The 25,396-nt window shown below is 38.0% G+C and overlaps 1 protein-coding gene and 1 pseudogene across 1 annotated transcript; one reads left to right on the top strand and one right to left on the bottom strand.

Moving 5' to 3' along the window:
- Nucleotides 1-922: 922 nt before the first annotated feature.
- LOC131768547 (uncharacterized) lies at nt 923-13,168 on the bottom strand. Its single transcript, XM_059084268.2, has 20 exons — nt 12,736-13,168; nt 11,506-11,577; nt 10,818-10,900; nt 10,494-10,563; nt 9,396-9,511; nt 9,179-9,226; nt 8,852-8,940; nt 8,459-8,570; nt 7,723-7,932; nt 7,023-7,130; nt 6,803-6,908; nt 6,403-6,676; nt 5,658-5,944; nt 4,885-4,972; nt 4,548-4,566; nt 4,147-4,293; nt 3,660-3,812; nt 2,851-2,941; nt 2,262-2,360; nt 923-1,951 (listed from the first exon to the last, which is right to left on the bottom strand). Exons 1-20 carry the CDS (start codon nt 13,024-13,026, stop codon nt 1,826-1,828), a joined length of 2,589 nt encoding a protein of 862 aa, XP_058940251.1. The 5' UTR covers nt 13,027-13,168; the 3' UTR covers nt 923-1,825.
- A 2,216-nt stretch (nt 13,169-15,384) lies between these two features.
- Nucleotides 15,385-19,432, top strand: LOC131770027 (uncharacterized; annotated as a pseudogene).
- The last annotated feature ends 5,964 nt before the right edge of the window (nt 19,433-25,396 follow it).

The following is a 25,396-nucleotide window of genomic DNA, read 5'->3' on the forward strand; positions in this document are numbered from 1 at the left end:
TTTTCTACTGCACTAAACTACTGTAAAAAAATATTAGCCTCTTGACAGCTAGAGATCAAATGAGCTTACCAGTCAAAGAGCCCATCTTGCTGGCGTTTATCCCAGGTTCAGGGCATAATATCCCGCCCTTATCCGGTGCAATTTATTTATGGTTTTTGGAGTATCTTAGTTGTTCGGCATTCCGGCACTCGACAAACAATTGAGTTCTCATCCTTTGTGATTTCAGGGTTATAGCTACTGACAAATTTTGTTATCATCCTTGTTCTTGTTGTGGCTACTGTCTCTGATATGATAGGAGGCGAAACCAGTAGCGTACGATTTTTTATTTTGTACACTAACGTACGATTTTGGATTTTTGACACTGCTGTCCGAGTTTGGATTCTACATGCAAGTGTCCCATGCTGGATTTTGGATACTAGTGTCTGATTCCTATTTTGGATTTTCGAAGCTACTGTCCGATCTTGGAATTTAGATAAAAGTGTCCCATTTTAGATTTTGGACACTAATGTCCGATTGTGGATTTTAGAGACTAGTGTCCACGTTTGGATTTTTTAATTGTGTGAATACATGGGATGCGATAGGTTTTCTGTTTTGCATGTGATTATAAATCTTTTACAACACTATCCTCTAGCGTTTTTATAAAACCTCCAGTTCTTTTCAGTGGTATAAAAATTGTGCTATTTCAGTAGTCATGTGCGGTCTTAGACTTCCTGTTTTTTTTCTTGCTCGCCCGACCAAGTCTTCATCGCAGTTGTTGTAACACAATACACTCTCTTATGCGTTGCGTGACAAAACCGAACGATCGGTTGCGGAGGGGGTTGGGCCCGACAGAACACTTCAACGCCGGGATCAAACGAAAAGACGACTGAACAAATAGAAATACTTAAGAAAAAAATTTTTATATTTTATTCCACTTAGTTTGCAAGAACATACAAAATACTAAGTATTTATCCAACATTAATTTTGATTTTATAAACTGCTCGTGACAAAAGATTTATTTTAGAAAAAAACATATGCAACAAGTCGCTAAAATTTCTGTCTATAAAAATAAATATACCAGACGTAAGAAACAGAGCGATGCTTTAAACGTGTTAAAAAATTTACTCTTTGAAATACTCACCAGTATCTTATAGAAAGTTATATTTTTATAAATGAGTAAAAGATGGAACAAACTTAAATATCATAAACAATTTTTGGTTAAAAAACTGAGTCTATGCATTACTACCTGTAGCTTGATTTCTGAATACTCCGACTGTGTTGTTACATCAAAGTTACAGGCAAATTTCTTGAATAAAGGGGGTAAGTTTCTAAAGAAGCTGTGGTGTTGCGTCGGGGAGGGGGGGGAAAGGGGGGGAGAGGGGGAGAGAAGATTATAACAAGATAGTTTCGAGCGTTAGCCGACTGGATGTTTCAGGCGCGGACCTGAGTTGGTGTGAAGTAGTATGACCTACTGAACTACTGTTAGCGTCAACTATGATACAACGTACAACCTAACCATCGGACTCCACACCTTTGAGATTTTTTCCCTAGTTGCACCAGGTTGAGATATTTCACTACCCTTGACAAGTTCTTTTTATATCAATAAAAATCGCTTAAAATATCCTAAAAAAGAAACATTCACTACGTTACTCTAAAATCACTGCGCTTTTAATTAGTTTTCTATTTTGATCCGGAACTTGGACCAAGAACAGAAACAAAACCTCGTGCAGTTGGGTAATACGCCTATACCCCATCCTCGTCTTCACTGAAACAAAAGAAACATCTTTGGAGAGTCGCTCCGTATTTCAGGCTTAAGCTTCTCAGTTTATCCCAACAAATGACCTACTTAATATCGAAAACCACTGCTTCTTGGGGGCGGTGCAGAAACAGGTCTCTGTGGTTGAGGAAATTTAGCGTTTAGCCAATCTTCGAACTCCAGTTCTGACATCTCTACGACCTTCTCACGGACAAACTGACAAAATCAAAATGAAACAAAAATAGTAAGTAATTCTAGGTACTGATTGATAAAGATGAATTTTTAGGATCAGATTCTGGGATGAAGATAAAAATAGTATTGTGTGAAAGAAACTGAATTAAAGCTTTACTTTGATTGACCCAATACCAACTTAAACAACATGACAGTAAAGTTCAGACACTTTAATTTCAAAGATTAAACAACTTAAAACTGAGTAATATTCAAGATGAAAATAGATCACACACTCTCTTCGTGTCAGAAGATCCCCCCTCACTCAGAAATATCCACATTGTTAAGATTTAGTTACCTCTATAGCTGCATTTATATCAGGAGCACAAATTTCCCACACTCGAAGCGTCGATAGCACCTTCAGGAATTGACTACCACTTATCTTTCGACCTTCAAGCTTAAAAAAAGTATATGCCGTTATGAACAATACATTGCTTGTTTCCCCGAAAATATATCTTAAGCGAAATTGACGGGGTAGTCGACCATAAAATTGAGTCTAGTCCGGGTCCGAATCCAACGTTGCCTCGCGCTTATGATTAATGCTAAAAATCTTTGTTTATCATAACATCTTAGTCAAGACAACTCGCTCAACGAGAACCCAATATCTACGCGGTCAGAACGCACTGATATTGGGTAAAGAGAAACCGATGCAAAAAAAATTGCTTTTTAATTGTTTTATTAAAACAAGGTTACTCCTTAATCCAGAAAATGACAAAAGAAAGGGAAGGTTAACATACCCGACAATTTTCACCCCTTTGGCCATTAAGTAAAGGTCGGCCATTTTTAGACGTGTTCGCCAATCATACGTGGAATTATACACAAGAAGAATACGAAATGCCATTGCGGCAGCATTATGGTGTTACCTGACACCATCTTAAAACACTTACCGAGCCATAACCAGCAATCTTGTTTAACACCAGTGTACAGCAGCGATCAGCCCTCACCTCTTGAGGTAAATTGCTTAGTAAGTCCTTGTACCTAATATCAATAAATCAATAATAACGATTTTAGTGTTTATGCAAACTCGCCATACCTCTCAACACAAGCACAAAACAATTAAAAGAAAAAAAAAACAAAAGCAATCATATGTGCACCAAAACCGGTCAAGGCTAAGCCACCAACGTTTTCCCGCGCTTCAGGGTAGCGACATACGTTTGCTTGGACTCTCATTGGCTCCCCTTCGTATTTTCCTCTATTCTGATTGGCTACCGTGATTATTTCAGTGCTGAGTTTAAGAAACTCATTTAAAAGGCGCAATCCACCATACGTAGCCTTAAGGTATAACTCAGATTATAATTACTGAAACAAGACTAAAAGTCTGATATGACTGGGCAGGCGATTGCACCACAAAGTAAAAAGGCCAAATTAGTGAGAACAATTCGTGAGTGAGAGGTGTAGTAAAAGGATGAGACCGTAGTTGCAATGTAATGTGTGACGGGTTCTTCCTTTCAACAAAAATTCTTGTTTTTGCTTGAGTAATAGTTTTCATTATTACAGACACTCATAGAAGTATTCCTTTATTTTACCTGTAATATAACTAGCTATTCAATTACTTATGAAGATGGTTAGCTCCAAGAGAGTATATTTCATGTGCAACTCTAAAAATTCAAAACTAAACTAAGTTTCTGTTAGTATTCAGATGATTTGATCAAAGGACAAAAAAATTAATGTTGTTGAAAACAGTTGATGTACAAACCATTTACATTCCTCAGTGACTCGCTGTCGCATCTCTTCATTCGTTTCTGTGTCGGGTAATACACTGCCACTTCTCATCTGATCCAGAGCTTTGTAGATGTTGTTAAATGTCTCCAGACACATCAGTTTACGTTCCAATACTTGTAGTCGAGTCCTAAATAAAAAAACTTTGGGTTAAATTAAACTTAAACGCTACAACTTTTTCTCTTATCTTTCATCCACCTCTTGATACTGAACCTTACATCTTACACCATTGATGAGCACCCAAGACATCTCACTGCCCCGCGAGAAAACCGGATCTCAGTGACAATACAAAGAGCAGTGGGGTAAGGTGCAGACATTTCCTCCTCATTCACTAGCTTCTCACCCCACCCCGTCGAGGTTATCAAAGGGTGGAGAGCCTGCACATGGTCTACTTACACTAAGACAAAATAAACAACAATAACAACAACACCATAGTTAAAAAAACAACAACAATAACAACTAACCTGTCCCTAACTTCCAAGTTATCGTGTAACACCAGCGCTTTCTCGTCTGCTACTTCGTTGAATTTTGTCTTCAAGTCAATCGGGACTTTTTCCACGCGATGGTCTAAGCTTATGGCTCCAAATGCTGCGATCGCTGCCGCTGCAAATCTTGGAGAGAAGTAAATTATGTTTAATCCAGGGATGCAAAGTCTTCTTTCAGTTAATTAAAAACCGAACCTGCATGGAAACTACCGTTCATGATTGATTCCGATGCGAACAAACGGTTTAAGGATATGTGCAAATGTAAGGTTTGCTTTTAAAAAAGCAAACACACAAACAAACAAAAAAACTAACAGATTCACAGAGTCTGACTAGCAAATGAGCCGGTAAGACGGTTGTAAAAAGAAAATATAATTTCGTACCTCTTGTTATTCACTGCACCTGGAAAGAGAAAAATTCAACGGTTCCAAAAGTTAGATAAAAAGTCGTAGGGATCACTTTAAAACTTGTGATATGCACACAATTTAATTGGTCACATTGACATTACTAACAACACACTACAGCGAGTGCAGATTTAAGTCACAGACAATTACACATTTTAAGAAATATAAACAAGCTTCCGGATAAAACAAGAAGCTAGGAGCAGTTAATTACCAATGATTCACATGAACTCAAATGCTTATGAAAATCAGATGACATAATACAATTCATCGAAGTCAGTCCGATAATATATGATAGTCTTTTTATCAGTCCACTCACCTGTAGCTTGTACCCAGGCCCTGACACGCGAATCGGTGGAAGTTTGTTGTTCCTCCGGTTTCGACGTTAATTTTTCCAGTTCCTTTTGCTGAAACAAAGGTTTATCTTTCTGTTATTGAGCTCCGATACCTGATAACAACCACAGTTGTACCCGCTTCGACCACTGGACTAAACTATACCTGTCCAGGTGATTCATGTACGTTAATGATGACATAGTTGAAAATGACGATGACGATTTTAGTAATAACGACGATAATAGTGATTTGAAAAGGAACCGAGGCAAGTAGGAGGAGAAGAAGGAAGAGGGGCGACAGGCCAGAACGGGGAATAGAGGAGAAGGAGATAAGAAAGATGATAAAAAATTAAAATGCAAGGTATTTGTCTTTTTCTTCCTCAGTCTATCACTTGCAAATTGGTTTCTACAGTTTGCCCACTGCCAATTTACACGGCATTAACGAATTGGAGAGTATTCGAAATGTGGAATGGCGGCGAAAAAGATATCACTCTTGTCAATGGTTATTTTGAGATGTATCGCTCTTTTAATGGCGCTGTCTCGAGATCGAAATTCTACAAACAAGTCACTAACGAAAACACAATTGATGATATTATTCAATATGCAGAATACGAGAAGATGTTTATGTAAGTTTGTTCCTCTCCAGTGTTTTCTACGCGCAAGGTAAACCCTCGCGAGGCGTTGCTTTAACGGTCTTCTAAGTTAGAATGATACTTTGGTATTCAGAAGTAAATGTACGAACGCCAGTTGTAATACTCACCGACAATGTGCTCTTGAATGCCTTTGCAGCCCTTGTCTTGGCCCGTAGCTTCTGCATGGCTTTACTGGGGTTTGACGGTGGAGTGTACACTGTAGTTACAGTGAACGATTTCTGTTTTTGAAGCTTCGATGGTGGCGCCTTTTTGTCGGTACCTGACTGTGTTCCGTTCTGAGGGGTGCTAGATATAGTTACTGGTAATGCTTCTGCTGCGACTGCCGGATCCCCCACTGGTCCAGGAGGGGCTGATACGGCTCTTATCTTTGGATCTATAAATTTCACCGTGGGCCCTTCGTCCGTGGAGAAAGGAGAGAGAGGTGGTCAGATGGGGAAAATTGCAGAGTACAGATAATCATATGATAACTACAAAACAAAACACAAATAAATAAAATAATAAATGAATAAAGAATAAAACATTTTTAAGCACAAATATCTTGAAACTAAAATATAGCATGAGGCCGTCTTCTTTATTCAGGCTTTGTGCCACAAAATCTTGATTCTTACGCCCGCGGCCGCTTGATAGACATGTCCACTGAATACAGCCAGGTTTATTTCAGAGCAGATATCGGAAGAAGAATTTGTTACCTGAGCTAATATCCGCACAATAGTCTTCTTGATTTTGTCATGTTATCAGTTTTTACTTTGTGGCGGTTCTACACCTCAATAATAAGGTCTAAGATTCGCTCGCACCACAATTCAATGCTTTGGGTCAACATATTTCCATATTTCTAAGTAACCGAAATTTTACCAATATTTGGCGCATTGCTTTGAGTTTCGCTACCACTGTCTTCTTTGTGGGGAACCCTCTGATCAACAGACGCATGCTCTGTTTGTATTTCCGTCCGCGATGACGCCATAGTCTCTCCCGTGTTACTCGTTCCACTCCTGGGTCGAGCATCTGCTGGAACACGAAGGGAAGTGGGTCCAGGCGTGGGGGACTGGCCACCATTGTTTGTCGTTGAAAACCGTTGAATGAAATTTGGGTGGATTGAGATGCGTCTCGTGCCTCTACGAGTTCCACGCTGTGACAAAGAACATAAATAAATAGTAAGAAAGGTTTCAACATTGCTGATCTAGCAGTTTACAAGGACACTTAAAAAATATCATCCCGTCTGAAGGCTTAACATTAGTAGCTCACATTAGTTTACCTGAGTGAATCGCGCTGGGTTTTGCTTGAACGTTACCCAATCTTTATCGGTAGCCTTGTCTTTTTCCACTCTTCTTCGAATGGCTCTTGGGTCTTCGTTTAAATCCCTAAATAGCGAGCAACTCTCATTAAATTTTGTGAAGGGAAATGGGTACGAAAAGGGTTGGCGAGGGGGGGGGAAAGAGACAGGCAATGCAGATGTCAGTTGATTACCGACTTACTTTAGTTTCCAACAACTTGTTATTGGGGGCATTACAGGAGGCTGTTGGTCCTGAGACATTCCTTCCAGGATCCAATTCAACGCACAGAGCTGACGGAAGACGTTCTTTCTGTAGAATGACACAATTACGCAGTCAGCAGAAACGTTAAAAACGTTGGTTCAAGGTAAACGCATTACATACTGTAACTGGGGAGGCACAAGTAGAACTATCCATACACTACATTTATAAAGGGAGCTCAAATTCGGCATTCGATCGAACTTTTACAGCAGTTAGAAGACGATCTAGTGCTTTGCAAAATGATTTGAATACTACGCCTAAAAATTTTGCGATCTAGCAAAACGTCCAGGCACAGCTCAGATCTTGAAAAACTTCAAGGCAGAGCTTAAACCAAAAATCATCGCTGGATCTTCATGCACTTCACTTTTCCTATTCTTAATGATCATTTCAAGATTTACTTCAACTTTGGCCCTACAACACTTAATCTAGCTTGTCCCAAGAGTTCAGTTGGTAAAACGGAACGAAATAACAAATGGGACGATACAAGCGGCGTAGAGAAAAAGCGAGGGAGGTTTGCACCTTTTTTGTAACTGTCGCCTTTTTTAATATCGAGCTTTGTTTCACTAACTGAACGCGTGGAGCAGGCTATACTCAATCAAAAGCCCGCGTATTAAAAAAAGATATATTCTTGTAGAGATTTTACCTGTCTGTGACATCAGTATAGTTGATGTTTGAATAAACTGGTGAGTAAGGCCGGGGGCTTTTCAGCTTTTTGGATCTGCGGCTACTTTTCGATATTGTACTGTGGGCAGCTGACTTGGGGGGTTTGAGATAAAACCTGTGGGAGAGGGTGGGGCTGGACGGTGGACTGTCCATCACGTGATCTGTGCCTGGCTGCTCGGCAGTTGATGATCTACGAGGGAAAGACATTCAAACCACGTTTTGGCAGAAACGGATTTGACGAAAATATGACAGCACACGTGCGCAGGTAATTATATGTGATGTGAGCGTAATGTTGCACAATATCATAAATCCCATAAATTCTGTAGTATTTGGACTTGTTGAAGAGCCGATGAATATAGGCTTCCCTTGAACTTACGCCCTATTCGAGTTCCGTTATGGTTCCCTACGAGTTAATCACAATGTCCCCCACCCCCCAAAAAATCTCCCTCATCTCTAATTATGACCAACTTATGAAATCACCGAAATTTCTTTGGCAATTTTCAGGATTCGTCCGGAGATCTTCGGCTGTTTTTTTAAAGTCGTTGGTGACATGGATTTTCAAAAATTTTTGCTTTCCAAAATTTTTGCTTAGCCTACCAGTCAAAACTTTGTTCGACTGAAGTTCATGGCTGTCGTTACTCAAAAGACAGTCCCTTGCTATAAGATTTCATACGAACTGATTCCCTGCATCACTTTTATCATTATCAATTAATTACCTGTCAATTTGAAGCTGATCTGCAGCTGTTGACTGGGAGGGGCTTGGTGATGAGACCTGTAACTGAGGCTGAGGTGACTGTGGGCTCCACAACGCAGCACTAACAGTTGTACCTTATCATGATAAAAATTAGGTGAAAATTAGCGAATTCATTCCTTTTTTTTTTTTTTAATAATCTAGTTAATTTGTTGGATAATTTTGCTGAAAAATTCTTTTTTTTTTTGTATCTGCATGGTCTTTGGGATGTCGTGTCATGCTTCTCTCAAGAAAGGGGTACGGGTGTGTGAATTTCCAAAAGAATTACTGATAAGGATACTGCATGTTAAACAGGATATGCTAGACATGGCTACAACATACACTTGTAAATCACTTAAAGGAGATAAATCCTACTTACTCAGTCGTTTCCAACGTTTACTGCTGGCCGATGAGTGTGAACTGTTGGGTCTCTGTTGGGCTTGCTGTGGATCTAGGAGATCTCCCAATCTGTACATTAAACATGGAACAGAATCATTCCCATTTTAATTTGAAAATATAATCTCTACTCAATTCATCATGTGTCATAAATTTGCCAGGAAACAAATGAATCATGGAACATAAATGTAGACCAAAGGCAAACCAAACCTTATAACAAGTTCTGATTTATGCTGAGGCATATAAGGCAAAACCTGATTAAAACCTAATTGTACAATCAAAATCAAGGCTTTTAACTTAAGACACCTACCCTTCCTCAGAATCTCGGGTTGGACTGTTTGGTAGCGGGATCATATAGCTGGTAAATAAACAAAACATGATCATTATCATTTTGATTTGGACCCCACCCTGATCTCTCATTTTGATGTATATATAGGAAAAACATTTCATATTATAAACTTAAGAATGCAGCATGTGAATTTAAAAGTTATGTTATACAGTTCTATGATGTAGTCTGACAGACACACCTTTTCAGTTCAATGTCTAGTTCATCATCAGATTCTTCACTGTCAGTTGATGCTGGTTTCATCTGATTTCTGGCAGCCTCTTCTTTCTGTTGCCTCTCTTTATCAGCCTCAGCTTGCTAAAAACCAAGGAAATGTCACCAAAGGGTTCATTCTCACAAGCCTTTAATGGCTAAGTTCTGTAGTTGAAGTTTTTCCTGGTAGTTTTATAGCATGAAACAACTTGGAGTATTTAATATTGAATTAATATTCATCCTGGATTGAATATGCTGGTCCACTGCAGATTAACCCCTTCCCACTCCTTCCCTCCTCCCCCAACATTTTGTCAAATTTTCATGATAGTTTGTCAGTACCCATTTATACTCCTAAACAAAAAGAGGCACTGTGTGCATGAGGTCAACAATGAATATGAAAGCAATTTTCAAAATAATAAACACTATCAAGCAGTAGTAGAAGTAAGCTAAGCCTATAAAAAATTCAGCTCAGCTGAATTTTAGCTCAGTTGTTCTACCAACTCAGCTAACATTTAGCCAACTGGGACCAGGACCGAGTCATTCAAAGCTGGGTTAAGATAACCCAGGGTTAGTGTGAAGTTTGTTTTCAGATCTGAAAGCTTAAAGGAAATTCAGAAGAATTCTTTTTGTAAGTAATTTGATGATTGAATTCCCCACAAGGAATAGGTAAAATTATCCCACATTGCTTTTGAACAAAGGAAAAAAGAGACCTGGATTTAATTTTATCCATTGGTTAGTGTTAATCAGCCTTCAAACAACTGGGCCCTGGTCATTACATTGGTTTGTAATAAACCTGTGACTTGATGAATCACACAATGTATCACAGTTTTTTCCCAAGAACACAACATGTTGACCCAGCCAGGTGCCAAACCCAGACCTCTTGACTCAGAGTCCAACACAGTAACTGTTAGGCAACTGCAAATTCTCCCTTTGATACATGACCCCTGCCAGGGTTCATTAGAGCCCAGACCTCTTGATCTAGATTCAAGCAAGCCCTTAATTAAACTGGCCTGTGCATGACGTGAGCCAATCACACTAGCTACTACTTGCAACAAAAAATCATAACAAATCTGACAATACTACGTACCTTTCTGTTTTGTTCATCATGAACAAGCTTGTATAATCCAAAGCCAAGGCGAACAGCATGTATCATTTTCCTGACAGTGTTGAATGGAAAAATAGTTATGCATCATTAAATTAGTCCATCAGATTGTAACATTATGATAACTGGATTATTAGACTATTGCTAGTGCAGTAAAAAAAATTTTATTAATAAATTGAATTTACAGGATTGCAAAAGGTAATTCAACAAGAATTTCCATTGATCATGAATACTAGAAAAAAAGGCCCTTTTTCATGGCAAATGAAAATTACAAGTAAATTTCTTGTAAATAATTCATAATTTACCCACCTTCCTTTATGGACCTGTGCTCTGATGTCATTTATAACTTTGGGTTTATAGTTTGTTGGTTGAGGTACAACAGGTTGTTGATCCTTTAAAATAAAACAGAACAAATTAAAAAAAAATTAATCAAAAACACACAAAGTGGTAATCAACCGCAAATTGTCACTGGCAAACTTTTGATCTTCTCTGCCTAGGGCCAGCTTGGCAAGGCTAGGGCTCGTGAATTTGATATATAAATTAGGGATCTGGAAATGGATGAAACACTGTTGATAAAATCACAAGATAAGACCAACACAGTGTACTAGTAAGGGACGGGGAGGGGAGACATAAACTTAAGATGACAAAATATTTGGAAATATGCAGGCCTTGAGAACATGTTTGCCTTGCATATTTATAGTAGCAACTTTAGCAAGATCAGATCTAGTTTCTAAGCTGATCTTTGGATTGCCTGATTAATTTTCCACAGTTTGAATTTGAGAATTACAGCTAATCCCCAGTGAGATCTCCATGTGAGGATGGTCCTTTAAAGAACTGTTGTATGTGAGAGAAACTAAGGTTAGGACGACTTGAATGAAAGTCAGAACTAAAGTTGTGTTTCCTGCTTAAATTACAACAATGTTTACAAAATAAAATTATAAAATTATCAGGTTCATTGTTGAGCAGGTATGTCATAAAGGAAAAATATTTTCTGTACCTTAGATTGTCTCATGGATTCTTCATCTTCAGATTCTGACTCTCCTGATGATGATGATGATTCATCTTGAACCTACAGGATGGAATCTAATGATTAATACCCTGCACTTTGAATAAAAAATAATCATCAGCATAGCAAAGAAAAAGAATAGATGTTTTAAAATTCAGAATTCTACCATTCCCACTTGAAAAATTCAAAGGTTTTATTCAGCAGACACTTTCCCGTGAGAAAAAAAAATCATTGATCATAAATGCACAACACAACATTTTATAATTTATGCAGTTATAAATTTTGTAACTTCGTATTTTATTGAGTTGTGATATAGTTCTGACTCACACTCTATCGACACTGATTAGCGTTGAAAGGTCGAAAAATGTGATGCAAGAAAAGTCGAGGGAATGCGCTAAGGCAGGTTCAAGTTAAAACTTAATTTGTCTTTTGTACTCAAGTAAAGTCATAGACGATCGAGCTATTTTAAGAACGCGTGTTAGAGCAGCGCGTGTAAGGATGTAACAAATTAAAGTTTCGCCTTCGTCGTTGAAGCCATCGATGAAGGCGAAATGAATTTGCAATCGAGAAATCTCGAGAGCTCAGGCATTTTTTAAAGTTTTACAGATCAGAGAGTAATAATTAACTTGCAATCGAAAACACGACCAAAAGTTAATTATGCAGAAAGCAACATCAGTGGGTTGTGTGTTAGTCTTTAAAACCGGGCTCTTTTAATGCAGAGCCCTGAGATCTTTTTCAAATTTTTAAACTTTCCCTTTGAAAAAGTGGTGAATACGTCCTTGCGTTATTGTAACATTTACTTTTAAAAGCAAATAAGCTCATTTGACGCAATATTTGTTAGACTAAATATTTGAATCAAATTAAATCTCCATAACATCATGTTTTTAATACCCAATTGTGCACTCTTTAGAAGTCAAAAACTCTTTTATTCAAGAGTATATCTGGATTATCAAACAAATACGTAGCGATATGTTTTCAAATCGAGGAAAATCTTCGGTGAATGGCATATACGCAAAGAAATATGGACAATTTTATTCACGCCATTTCAGTTCATCTAATTTAGTATATGACGGCTATTAGCGTGGGTAAATTAATCAAGAGACTTCGCTAAATATTCTTAAAACGCTGAGTAGTTGAAAGCGAAAGTCTTTAGGACACATATATATATATTTTAAAAAAGCAAATGATTCTTTATATGGTTTAAAAATATCGCTGTCTCACCAAATTATCTTGTTCCGATTGTTCTTGGCCCAATGCGCTCAAAATAAGCTTCTTGTCATCCAAGTATACTTCCCCAACTGGTTGATACGGCTTATAAATTACCGAGCGATAACCACATTTGCTCATCTGGTGCCGACGTCTTTCATAATTCTCTTTCGCAACTTCTTTCCGAGTTGGAACTTCGCAAGTGTAAATCTTTGCATGTCGAGCTGTAATCTTCAAACCCTGATGTGATGGAATTGGCAAAGGCACAGGCCGTATGTACGAGCGAGGGTTTTCAGAATCCGGCATTGTCTTATCCGTATGTCACTGGCGTAACTCCGATTTATAGGTTGCGTTTAAATGTGCTGCAATTTTGTCTAAAAGTACTGCAGATGTAACGAAAGGCATGATCAACTTCTTCCGTCTGATTCAACGAATGTTTGTGCGATAAAGATGTCGTTTGCATAAAATCAAAGGAACAAAGGGTATCGCCATAGCAACCATAAACAGGGTTATATGCCGAACACCAGAGCGCGTTTGAGAGACGTTTAACCGAGAGAAGTACCACAAAAACAGACTGCTTATAAACAGGCTCACGCTGCTTTCCTCTTAAGGATAAAAATATAGTTTTGAGGAAAGAAAAGAAGACAAAGTAACTGTTCTTGTGCGAAATGTCAATTTTATTCCTTATGGGGAATTAGACTTCTTGCTTCTTTTCCTGTATTTTGAATTTATTCGTCTTGTTTTTATTTTCCTTGTGTATTTTATCGCTCTTTTGAATTTTTTTATCAGTTCTAAAAGCTTTGTAGCAAAATGCCAATTAGTCATTTATATTCATAAACCTACCACTAAGTAAACTGTATGCACACAAATGAAGCAATATTCTTGAGCAGTTGAGAAGCTGATCATGTAGAAGATAGGGGCTGAGATAAACAGGGAAAGAAAATTTGAGTATGCTTTTAATCCTTTTTACTCCTAGAATTTAGTAACTTGTAACTTCTCCCCATGATATCCATACATGATCCAGGATACAAGTAAGAAGAATATTCAAACTTGTCCTGTAGTTGACTAGATCTAACACCAAATTCTTGTTACTAGTTTAGAAGGAAGTGTGTTGAAGCAAGAGGGGAGAATTAACTATCAGATCTTGGGAGTTAATGGGGTGTGGTTAGGTAGTTGAAAAATTATAGGCAGTTGCAGTTATGAATAAAGAGGAAAGAGAGGAGGTTAGAGTTGCACAGATGAATTGAAGTAAGAGAGGTTACTAGTAGAGATTAATTGTCAAACAAGTGGTAGAGGAGGGGGTAGGAAATAAAGACTGGGGTTAATCTTCTACCCAGATCCTACCATGTAACTGTTACCAAAATGTGCAACTGCCTTGCTGAGAAAGGTCTGGGTACAATACTAGGGTAGGGCTTTGAGGGGTAAAGTGAAGGGTAAAAAAGTATGTGAAAGGGGGGGGAGTAGGCCTCCAGCAGTGCAGTGAAGGGGATTAAAGTGAGGTGTAGAGTTAATGAATGAGAGGTGCCCTTGGAAAATGGATTTTGGAATTCCTAGGAATTCCTAGGTATTTTTTCCTTAGGAATTCCTAGTAATAAGAGGTGTGAATTTTCATAGTAAATTCAGATGGGGAATTCCTAGGGATTCCTAGGAATTTCCAACTGTAACAACTCTGGCTCTAAAAACCTAGAAATTCCCAGAAATTCCTAGTTAATAGCCAACAGAACTTGGAATTCCTAGGTATTCCAACACAGAGCATCAATGACCTTCCCTGAAAGGCTGTAAATCTAAAAACTTGCCAGGAATTTCTAGGAATTTTTGAGAATTACTGGGAATTTTAAGCAAAATTTGAGGCAACTAGCACAAAACAAAAACTAAAAATTCAAGTATTCAATTAAATTTATTTACATGCTTAACTCAGGTTTACATGTAAAATAGTTTCGATTATATGTTAAATAGTCCTTATCAATCATTAAATTTGGTTTGACACAAATTGTGAATAAAATTTGTTAATTCTTTTTCATACAATATAATAAATTGAAAACTAGTAAATTATATTTATTGCAATAAATACTATCAGTCAAAAAAATAGTCTTAAAATGAATCATTTATATTTGGATGATGATACAAATGGTATTTAACCCTAGGAGTCAAGCTTTGACTTGATTTTATGTGGTTGTAACTTCTTTGGATAAAGCTCTTGTCTGTGAACATTCAAATGTCAGCTGTCAAGCAGCATTTTCATGTTTTACTGTTTGTTTTTGTTGATTCTGCACATCTAAATTAAGTGATTTCTTCTCAATTTTGACTTACGTAGCACTCTTGGGAGTGAAGGGGTTAATTACAGTTAAATAAAATTGATTTTTGAATTTAAATCTTGTTGTAATTGTAGCAATATATCAGAATGAAGTTATCCTAAACTGCAGACTTAGCTGCTGTTTGTCTTTTTTCTTGGGCTTGCAGCTTTCTCTGTTAGCCTTGAATGAGGTTGTTTACAAGAAGCCTGTCTATTTTGTATGTGGATCCATGACATCTGAATAAAAAAAAATTATATATATATTATGAGCTCAGACAAGGCCTTAGATAGCTATAGGGAATAGGACATTCATTGGAATCCTATTTTTACAAAGTGCATTGGGATTGGGAAATCTCTGAACATTATATTAAATGACTTTTGCATTGAGGTAAGTACATCTCTTCCATAGATTTTACTAAAAAAGAGCTGAATACATTATTTTGTTTTTATCAAGGAGGACTTCTTTATGTAATCAGGTTTGTTTAATCACAAATGAATAAAGGGGTAAGTTTCTAAAGAAACAGTGGTGCTGCGTCAATGGGAGAGTATAGCAGGTAGTTTAGTGTTAACAACTGGGTTGAAAACGTAAATTAGCCACCGTAAAGGGTAAAAAAGTGTCTAGCGAAATTAGACTCTTTAATCTTCCTAATCATTCTAAACAGCATATGGCAGTTTGCGGCGTTTCCTTACATCTAGACAGTTCGGAAAGCCGTAAAACACTAGCACAAAAATTTATCTTCCAAATCGGCACCCTTAATCCCCACGGAATCAACGACCGCTTTTCACTCAACTAATTTATTCCTGTTTTCTTGTCACCATATTTCCACCAATGGAGTAGCTCCACTTTCTGCATATAAACCCACACACAACCCACAATTCCTCCAATCGCTCTGACGAAGGGCTAACGCTCGAAACGTCAACTTTTTTACCCTTTACGGTGGCTAATTTACGTTTTCAACTCAGTTGTTAACACTAAATTACTCATTTAATCACAGTTTGTATTATTAATCTAGAATATTCCCAAGCGTGACCAAAGTAATCTTGAAACCTTACTGATAGATTTATTTCGTTGTAAAGTATAAGCTTAAGAAACTGCGGCATACAAGTGACCAATTCGATTCTCAGAATTATTCGAGATTCAGTTGTGCCGAGCGTTATGTAAATTTAATCCAAGCCGTTAAATCTCTTCTTTGGAAAGATTTTGATCAATTAACGAATATCGCAATTTTTACTCACCACAAACTTTTAAAATCGTAGCTTTATAAGGGCCTGTTTACATGGAGGTGGGGTACCCCGGGTAGGGGAGGTAACCCGCTTAGGTAAGGTAACCCGCCTGTTCATATAATTTCTTATTTCATCTTGATCACTTTTACATGATAGGTGGGGTGACCCGCTTAGGCGGGTTGCCCGGTCTGCCAAGTAGGGTAACCCTGTCAGCCGGGGTGACAATTTGCTATGTAAACGTCTCAAGGTGGGGTAACCCGCCTAACCGGGGTCGCATTCATGGCAAAAAGCTCAAAAGCGAAACACGTATGTTTTAAAAATTTGTACATTTCCTAGCCGTCTCATATCAAACTCATGGGGTACAAATAGTCTTAACATGAATATAGCGACCACGCCCAGTTCAACGCCCCACTCAAATCGAGTGTAATTTTCGAATATTTTACCATCGTGCGAATTCTCTACGGAAAAAGCACTCAATGTACCTCTGAAATTTTAAACTATAATATTTTGGCTTTCTATTTCGCTAATTTTCTAACTTGAAGGTAAAGTTTTCCCCCCGTCATTTTTACCTTTTCTCCGAGCGGTTGCGTGAAATTAACAAGGCGTTTTTGATCAAAACACAACCAAGCGAAGGGTCTCAAACGATATCTCTTTTACGCAGGCGCAAATTAAAAATGTACCGCCAGAATCAAAAAGAGTAACAAATTTCCTTTGTTTTGATATGTAAAGTGTCGAACAAATGGCGTTTCAAAACAGCTGTATCTTCCTCCTTTTGATTTTTTCCTGTTTTGTAAGCGTGAAAGCAGTAGGAGAGGGATCTGGAAAATCAGAGAGCGCTTCGGGAATTAATCTGCCATCGTTTACTTACGAGATAAACAAGTAAGATTTGTGAAGTTTGTCGCAGTATGAAGTCTAAATAAATGCCTTTTCTAAGCTTGTTGGCTGTATTTTTCGTAAACTTCCCCGATTAATTTTTCGTTTCAGCTTACTAATCTATACTATTTCAAAACAATGTAAAGACGAAGACGGAGAAAACCATGAGTCGGTCCTTTCAACAATCGTAAACAAAGTGTTTGAGCAATCAGGTATACGAGGTGTAATAATCAATAGCCGCATTTCAGAAGTCTTCAGAAAGAAAATATTCAGCCTTCAGAAAGCTGTCAAGAAAGCTAGTAATCGTGGCGGAAGGCAATTAATTGCACTTCTTAGCAATTTGGAAGCGGGCCCTCGGTATCGATTTAAGGTGTATTACAACGAGGTTGATGTGCATCAGCTTAAAGATGAGAACAGCCAGTTAAGGGGAGAAAAAAGAAAATTAGAAGAATCGTTGGTACAGGAGAAGGCAAAGCGATTGCGAGTGGATGAAAAAGCCCGAGAAGCTCTCGAGAAAGCTGAGAAGAAAGGGGCCTTCTACAAGAAAAAATTTATTCAATTGGCCAAAAAAGTGATTAAAAATGGGAAAAAAGGTAGAGGCCCTGCTAAGAAGAAGTTTAATGACTATTCTAAGCACCATCAAAAGAGAATTAAAAACCAACTGAAGGACGAGTGCCAAACTACACTCTCTTTTCTTGGGCTGTACAATTTTGTTGCAACCAAAATTGAAGTCCTCAACACTGAGACTAATCAATATGAAACTTTCAATCTTGTTGGAGAGGGAGAGCTACCATTTACAGAGTCTGACCCAAAGGCCCTTGATAATGATGACATTGATAACATAAATATGTGGCTCTACCTCAAAGATAAATTCAATATTTCAAATGAGGCCTGGCATGAAATTGCCATTAAGGCTAATGGTCTCCCCAATACATATTCCATTAACCAACACCAGGAGATGCTGAAGGTGTTCAGTTAGGATTTGCAGAAAGTTTGCAAGAGCACATTGTTAGGCTTCAGAAGAATGGAGAAATTAATGATGGAGAAGCTATTAAGATCAAGCTTAGCGGTGATGGTACAAATATTGGAAAGCGGCTTACAGTTGTCAACTTCACATTTACTATTCTCAATGAAAAGGATGTGGCAATGGCTGAGAAGGGAAATTATGTACTTGCTGTTATAAAAACTACAGAGACATATCATAATCTGAGAGACAGCCTAGCAGACCTTCAAATGGAAATGTCAAACTTAAAGGAGATAAGTGCAAATAATTGCACCTATAAAATTGAATACTTTTTAGGTGGAGATTTGAAATTTTTAGCACTGGTATGTGGTTTAGGCAGGGCAAATGAGGATTATGCTTGTGTGTGGTGCAAGTGTCCCAGGGAGCAACGGTGGGACACAAGCAAAACATGGTCAATTAATGACCCCAAATTTGGTGCTAGAACTGTTGCCGAAATAGCAAGGTTTTCCATTGAAAAGAAATTTAACTGTAAGGCACAACCATTATTTGATTTTATACCTATGGACCATGTCATCATAGATACATTACATCTTTTTCTGAGGATTTCAGATGTTTTGATTGACTTGTTCATAAGAGAGCTGAGAAGAAGTGATGCTATTGATGGATTCCCAAGAGATAAATATAAACACATGGCCTGTTACGAAGAATATATCACAAGTATGGGAATCACTTTTAATTTTAGAATCAACAAAGAGAGAAAAAAGCTGGAATATAGAGATCTTACTGGACCAGAAAAGTTGAAACTCTTTCAGAATATAAACATTCCTATGCTTCTCCCTCATTGCAGTCACAACAAAGACATACAAGTGATCTGGGCTAAATTTATGGACATAATTGGTGATTTGAAGTTAGATTTTACATCTGAAGAGGGTATTCTTGAACTGCAAAGAAATATCAAATCATGGTTTGAGCACTTTCTCAAAGTTTACCAAGCAAAAGATGTCACTCCCTACATGCATGCACTATGTTGTCATGTTCCTGAGTTCCTGTCACTTTATCAGAACATAGCATATTACACACAGCAAGGCTTGGAAAAATACAATGATAGAGCTTCTAAAGATTTCTTCAGATCCACAAATCACAAAGGGGTTGATGCCCTCAAACAACTGTTTCTGAAGAAAAACAGGATTCAGTTCCTGGAGGCAGCAGGCTATGAAAGGGTTAAGAACTGTTCAAACAAAGGCCACAACATCAAGACATGCACATCTTCATGCAAAAATTGTCCAGCTCCAATTTGCTGTGCACATCTTGTGAAGGAAGGTGGCAAATGGATTCACAGATGCCAGCTTCAATATTAACCAGAGTTAGTTTAGTTTTAGTAAGTTTCGTTAGTTTTATGTAATAAAATATGTCATTTGGTTTTTGAGGAAGGATTTCCTGACCTGATCTTGCCTTAGTTTGATCATAATGTTACTCAGGATCAAAACATTTAATACTTCTAGTACCCTTAAATATCACCTTTAATTTCTTTGCCAAAATAGGTCATTTTACAGTTTATTCAGTAACCTGGCCCATGAATTAACTAGCCTGTATTAACACAAGAAAAGCAAAGGGGTTTGTATCAAAACAAGGTCACCAGCAACCTCACTTCCAGCCATAAGCCAGGTGACTCTGTAAAATAATGTAACTGTAAAATAATATTGGAACTTTTGATTGTGAATCTCAAGTTTTTGGACAAGATGCTACACAGTGTTTTAACAATGGATTGTTATTTCATCTGTTGCCATGGTAGTTGTTCCTGTTACCATCACCTCTCACAAACTGAAATGTAATAAAGTTGCTGTTTTCAACTTCTGTTCTAGCATATTGTTCCCCGATGAGCTTGTATTCAATGATTGGACTTCTTTGTCCCAGCCAATACTTAATAGTTCCTGGAATTACATAGGCAAAATCTCCAGCTAGATTTAAAATTCGTTCATCCCACTTCAGCCCCAGATATGAATCAAGCACCCTATTTGACTCCAATTGGTAAACCATCTTCCCTCTTTGAAGAACGCCGGGCAAAACACTCCCAAGACCTTCCATGAAAACATCTTGGTCAACATTAAGGTCTATGTTTATATCAGGGTCCTCTCGCCGTCCAGACCAAAGCTTTTTCTTTATTTCACGAGCAAGTTGGCCATGGAACGATTCTTTTCTATCCTCTAGAGAGCTTTCCGATGGAATGAACAGCTTTTCGCTACGAACAAACGGAAAATATCCTGATCCTCCATCGGCCCCGAAGGGTCTCCATTCATCGAAGCATGTACTATAGCCAACGTAATGAATTTTCAACCTCTTGTTGATTTTGTCAACCTCCCTGATCTCAATATCATACAGTTTTGTATCTTTCTTTCGTGGATTCGCCTTTCTAACGGGGGTGTATGTTGCGTATTCATTGAAAAATCGCTTTGCTTTTTTTATTTCCCTCTCTGGCCTGTCCGCCATTTTGAAAATTCGCAACGGAGAGCATACGTATTACGTGGGGTTAGTGGTCGCGTACAACTGGAACCGAGAAAAACAAATGTTCGTCGCGCTGGGGAAAGAGTTTGATATGATGCAGAAATCACCAGAAACCGCAACAGACACACAACTAGAGTAAAATGTTCACATTTCGGAATATTTAGCGTTGTAAATCGACCATATTTCGTTTTCCAAACTATTCCCTATAACGTATTAAGTCAACGGTTCCTCGCGTAACCTAACACCGCGTAACACAACGCTTGACGCTTTCATGAATAAATACCTACGTGTCCGAGAATTAATCTTTCGTCTTTCCCGAGACGTGAGCTTGGGACACCTTTGCTCAAAATCCTTCCAAACTATTCCTTATAACGTATTAAGTCAACGGTTCCTCGCGTAACCTAATACCGCGTAACACAACGCTTGACGCTTTCATGAATAAATACCTACGGGTCCGAGAATTAATCTTTCGTCTTTCCCGAGACGTGAGCTTGGGACACCCATGCTCAAAATCCTTAATTACAAGCGCAACAACAACCTCAAGAAACCTTACCCCAGCATCCGGGGTTGTAAGATTGTGTGTAAATGTGTTTTTTTTTTTTTTTTTTTTTGACCACGGCTAGGCGGGTCCCCCACCAGTTGATGTGTCAACTGTTGTCGACTTTCTTTTCATTAACAACACTCACGCTGTTCTCGTTTTCTCATTGAATCACAATAAAACCCATCTTTAGAAAGGTCATTTTAAGCGAAACAGTTGAGAAAAGAAATAACTTGATGCATTCAAAGATAAGCGCCAAATGGAGTCTTCTTTGTTTCCAATCACGGGCATGATCACGTGGATCTTTTGGGAATTGTCATTGGCTAGCAAAGAGAATCCGCTGGTTTGCCCGATTACAGTCTCAAGAGAAGGCACCGTTTTATTCTAGCTTCTCTCACTGGTTTTCTGCGTTTGGACAAAAGATACCTTGAATTCATGTTCTGACGATGATATAAATAATGATGTGAGCTCACTCTATGTAAAATAATCGATAAGAATCGATCTTACTACAAATGCACGATTTGTGGCCGAAAGTTGTCGAGGAAACCCATTTGAGTTGTGTTCATGGCAAAGGTGAGAAATAGCACAAGCCAATCACAATTTTGAATGCGATTACAAATCGTGTTTTACCCTTATTTTTATAGAAGAAGGATACCACATTAGAAAGTATAAGAGATACCTAGATGATCCCAGTGTACCAGTACCAAAATCAACAAAGCTTGACCGTAACAAGCGTTCATTAACACGTTCCAACACAGCCATCCCGATTCCTCAGTCTGTCGTTTCCACTGAACTTAAAGCAGTGGTGCCAACAGAGTCGAGTGCGTCTCAAAAATGAGAAACATTTGTACAAGAGACAGAAGCAACTATATGCGATTACAGAGGTGCGTTGGAATTCTGGTCCACAAATGATTATGCACTGTCCGAAGCGTTCCCGAGCTTGGAAAGGGGGTGGAGAGAACGAAGATACAAGGTTGCCATTTTATACTAAAAGTAATATTTTATAACAGACCTACAAAGTATAAAACAATTTTGTTGATAGCTGACTCAGAGAGGAACTGAACAAGTAAACTTTAGAGCTGTTATTATTGAAGTGTGACTCGCACTTTTCATTTGTATGTAAAAAAGGACTTGTATTTTGTACCAAAAATAAAAAGAAGTAATATTTTTTAGGAGGTCCAGTGATTGGGACATTTAAGAAATTGAGTTATGAAAAGAAACTCGGTTTGTACTTCTCACTACTAACAAGTCTTGTTTTAAAACTATTTTCAAATCAGAGTTTCAAATAAAGCAAATTGAAGAAGTCATTTAAAAGGTGTTTTTTCGTGAAGGGAACAGTCACCACCTCTGTCTTGTCTGCATGCCAAATGTTTGCAAAGTGTACAGATGATCCATAAGTATTGCAACTCTATGGTGTTGAATTTGTTTGTCTAAGGCATGAAATTTCTACTAAAAATAATCTGAAGAAAAAGTCTCTGACAGTGTTTGAGGCAACTGGGCTTGACTGTTCCAAGGTTTTCCAACAAAGGCAACCAGTAATGTAGATTAGGGAAGTAACTTTTATACTTATCTAACAAAGTTCTTTAAGTGCAGATAACAACGTAATATTGTTACACATGTGGAAGTTGTGTACCAACGAACAGCTGATATGATGAATGATATTGGCACATCTGTGAACATGAGACATTTTGCATCACAATAAAAACTTCTATGAACATGAAATCCAAGGGTTCTTTGAGGTTAGAAAGCAAATCTGTGATATGAGTACATTTAATTAATTGGAAATTTGCTTTTAACGTAATTGGCTGCTGCTTCATGAGAAAATCCATATTAATGTAAAGATTCACTAAAACTTAGTTTGAATAATAAATTTCATGATCTTTAAGTTATAAACATATACATGTATGTATATCTCTTGGTTAATTTTGTATAGCATACGTTTTATTTAGCCAAACTTCTAAGCCTCTAAAATTACTCCTTGTCTTAAAACCTTCACATTCAAGGTATTGAGAATTTCTTGGAATTTATTTGGACTTCAGGGTAATTAAATTACCCAAATTCAATTCACAGAAATTCCCAAGAATTCCACCCTTCTTAAATTATAGGAAGTTTTTGTAGCTGAGAATTCCTAGGAATTCCCAGAAAACTGGGAATTCAGTTCACAAGGTGAGGCGTGGAACACAAGAGTAAAAGTGAAGATGATGAAAATAGTCCTATATTGAAGTAATTTGTAGCAATAAACAACTGCTATGCTTTTTTTAAATGTAACTAAAATCATCCCTATAAAACTTTCAGTGCTACTTAGCAGGATTAATATTTTAGCCTAATACAATAATTGTATTTGAGTAGGTACAATTAGAATACTGTTAAAAATTATTTTCCTAGGTATCAATGTTTGCCAGAGACATTCCATACATGCAAAAAAAAAATCTTTACTCACCAAAGAAGCCCTAAACTTAAAAGGGAGATTCCTGAAATATAAACAAAATATGAGGGTCTTAATTTTGTTCTCTGTTCTCTTTTTCTGCTTTCCAGTTTTAGGTCTAGATTTTTTGCTTGCTACATAAGTTAAAAGAGATTGATGCCAGTAATTCAGCACAGTCTTCAAAATTAGACTTTTCTGCTTTTTCTTTTCCAATAGCTTTTTGCACTATTTGAAGTCTAACTTTTGCAGAGATCTAATCACCTAAATGGATGTTTTTTGTTACCAAGTAATTTATTGAGTTGTCTGTTTTCTGCTCTTTTCAGCTGCCTTTGTTTTACTCTTTCTTGCAATCTTCAATGCAAAGTATCAGAGGTAATTTCTGGCCATCCTCACCCAGCCAGGGGTACTCTTGGGGCTTACATAATGTTTTCCCATGTGGAAACATGACGTGTACATCGCCTGCATCAGATCTTACAAAGACAAGGCCATCCACATTCTTAAATCTCATCCACTCTGCAGTGGCTAATGCAGCAGAATGGCGAGTGCCAAACCGCATCCCGTTGGCTTTGCAAAGTTGATAGTGTTGTGGAAGGAACTCTAGCTTTGCGGCAGCAGCCAGAACTGTACCACTGTGTGAAAGCACAAACGCACCATCCTTTGGCTGCATTTTCAAAGCTGAAAGCTCTGATGACATTTCCAATAAGCTCTTTCCACAATGTGCAGCAAAGTCATCAAGGAGTGACTGCTCCCAGCGATCTGACGTACTAGGAGTGCAATAAGCATGCAGGAGGTGTGGAAAAAACGGGTTGTCTACTCTTTTAGCCTCCATTTGACAAAATTGGTTGAGGCAGTCATTGTCTAATGTCGATATTTTCAGATCATTTTTGTGCTTTTTGTCAACAATCACAAAAATAGCACCTCCAGACAGACTAGGACTGGTAAGTATGTTAAGTACAGTAGTCATGGTGGTATGATACCCATCCCTGCCTGATGCAATATTCAAGAATGCATCACGAAGGTCTTCTAGTTCCACTGGTACTGGTTGTATAACTTCCCTGGCTTTCAACTTAATACAAGAAGTGACTGTATTGGTTAAAGATGACAGAGAGTAAGACCCTTTGAATGACTCAAAATGCAAGAATTTGCCCCACAGCAGCTCGTCCAGGTAACACTTACCAGGCTTCAGCTTTAATGTGAATGGCTCCTCTGGTGCATCTACTATAAAACCAAAAATAAAACGGCGGTCCAAATATCTGTATAAGTCAATAATATGTGCATGCAGATCCTTCAAAGACTCAAGGCTGATGGCATATTCAATTCCTCGAGTAGCATGACAGTTGATTTTGTGACCAGTTTTTAAAACTACCCAGTTCATGAGTCCAATCAGATCATCCGACACCTGCCAGGTAGCATTGCGTGGGTCGTGGTGCTGAGGATTTACAACAAACTTGGCTTCTCCAATCTTCCCACCAATGTCTGCATCAATGATGCATGCAATTTGCTCATCTTCCATGGAAAACCACTCGTCTTTAAAGTCATACATGACATGAATTTGTAACGCTTGATGGAGTTCTTTCACTTTCTCCGTGGGCCAAAAACGCCCTTGTGGAGTCCATATTCCTCTTGTCATGTCTTTAATAGAGTACATCATATTGCCAGGATTAAGGTCCCCATGGACTTCAGCATGTTCAGTATGAAGAAACTTTAGCATGCCTAGAATGTACTTCAGGTTATCGAGAACCAGAGGCTTAGCTCTATAGCTTATCATAACGGTGTATAATGAGCAGGTCTTATAAAAGAGTACAGGACGTCTTGGCTTAAACTTACCATAAACTACTTTCAAGACGACATGACGGT

The sequence above is a fragment of the Pocillopora verrucosa genome, chromosome 5 (genome assembly GCF_036669915.1).
Source record: "Pocillopora verrucosa isolate sample1 chromosome 5, ASM3666991v2, whole genome shotgun sequence".
NCBI classification, from domain to species: Eukaryota; Metazoa; Cnidaria; class Anthozoa; order Scleractinia; family Pocilloporidae; genus Pocillopora; species Pocillopora verrucosa.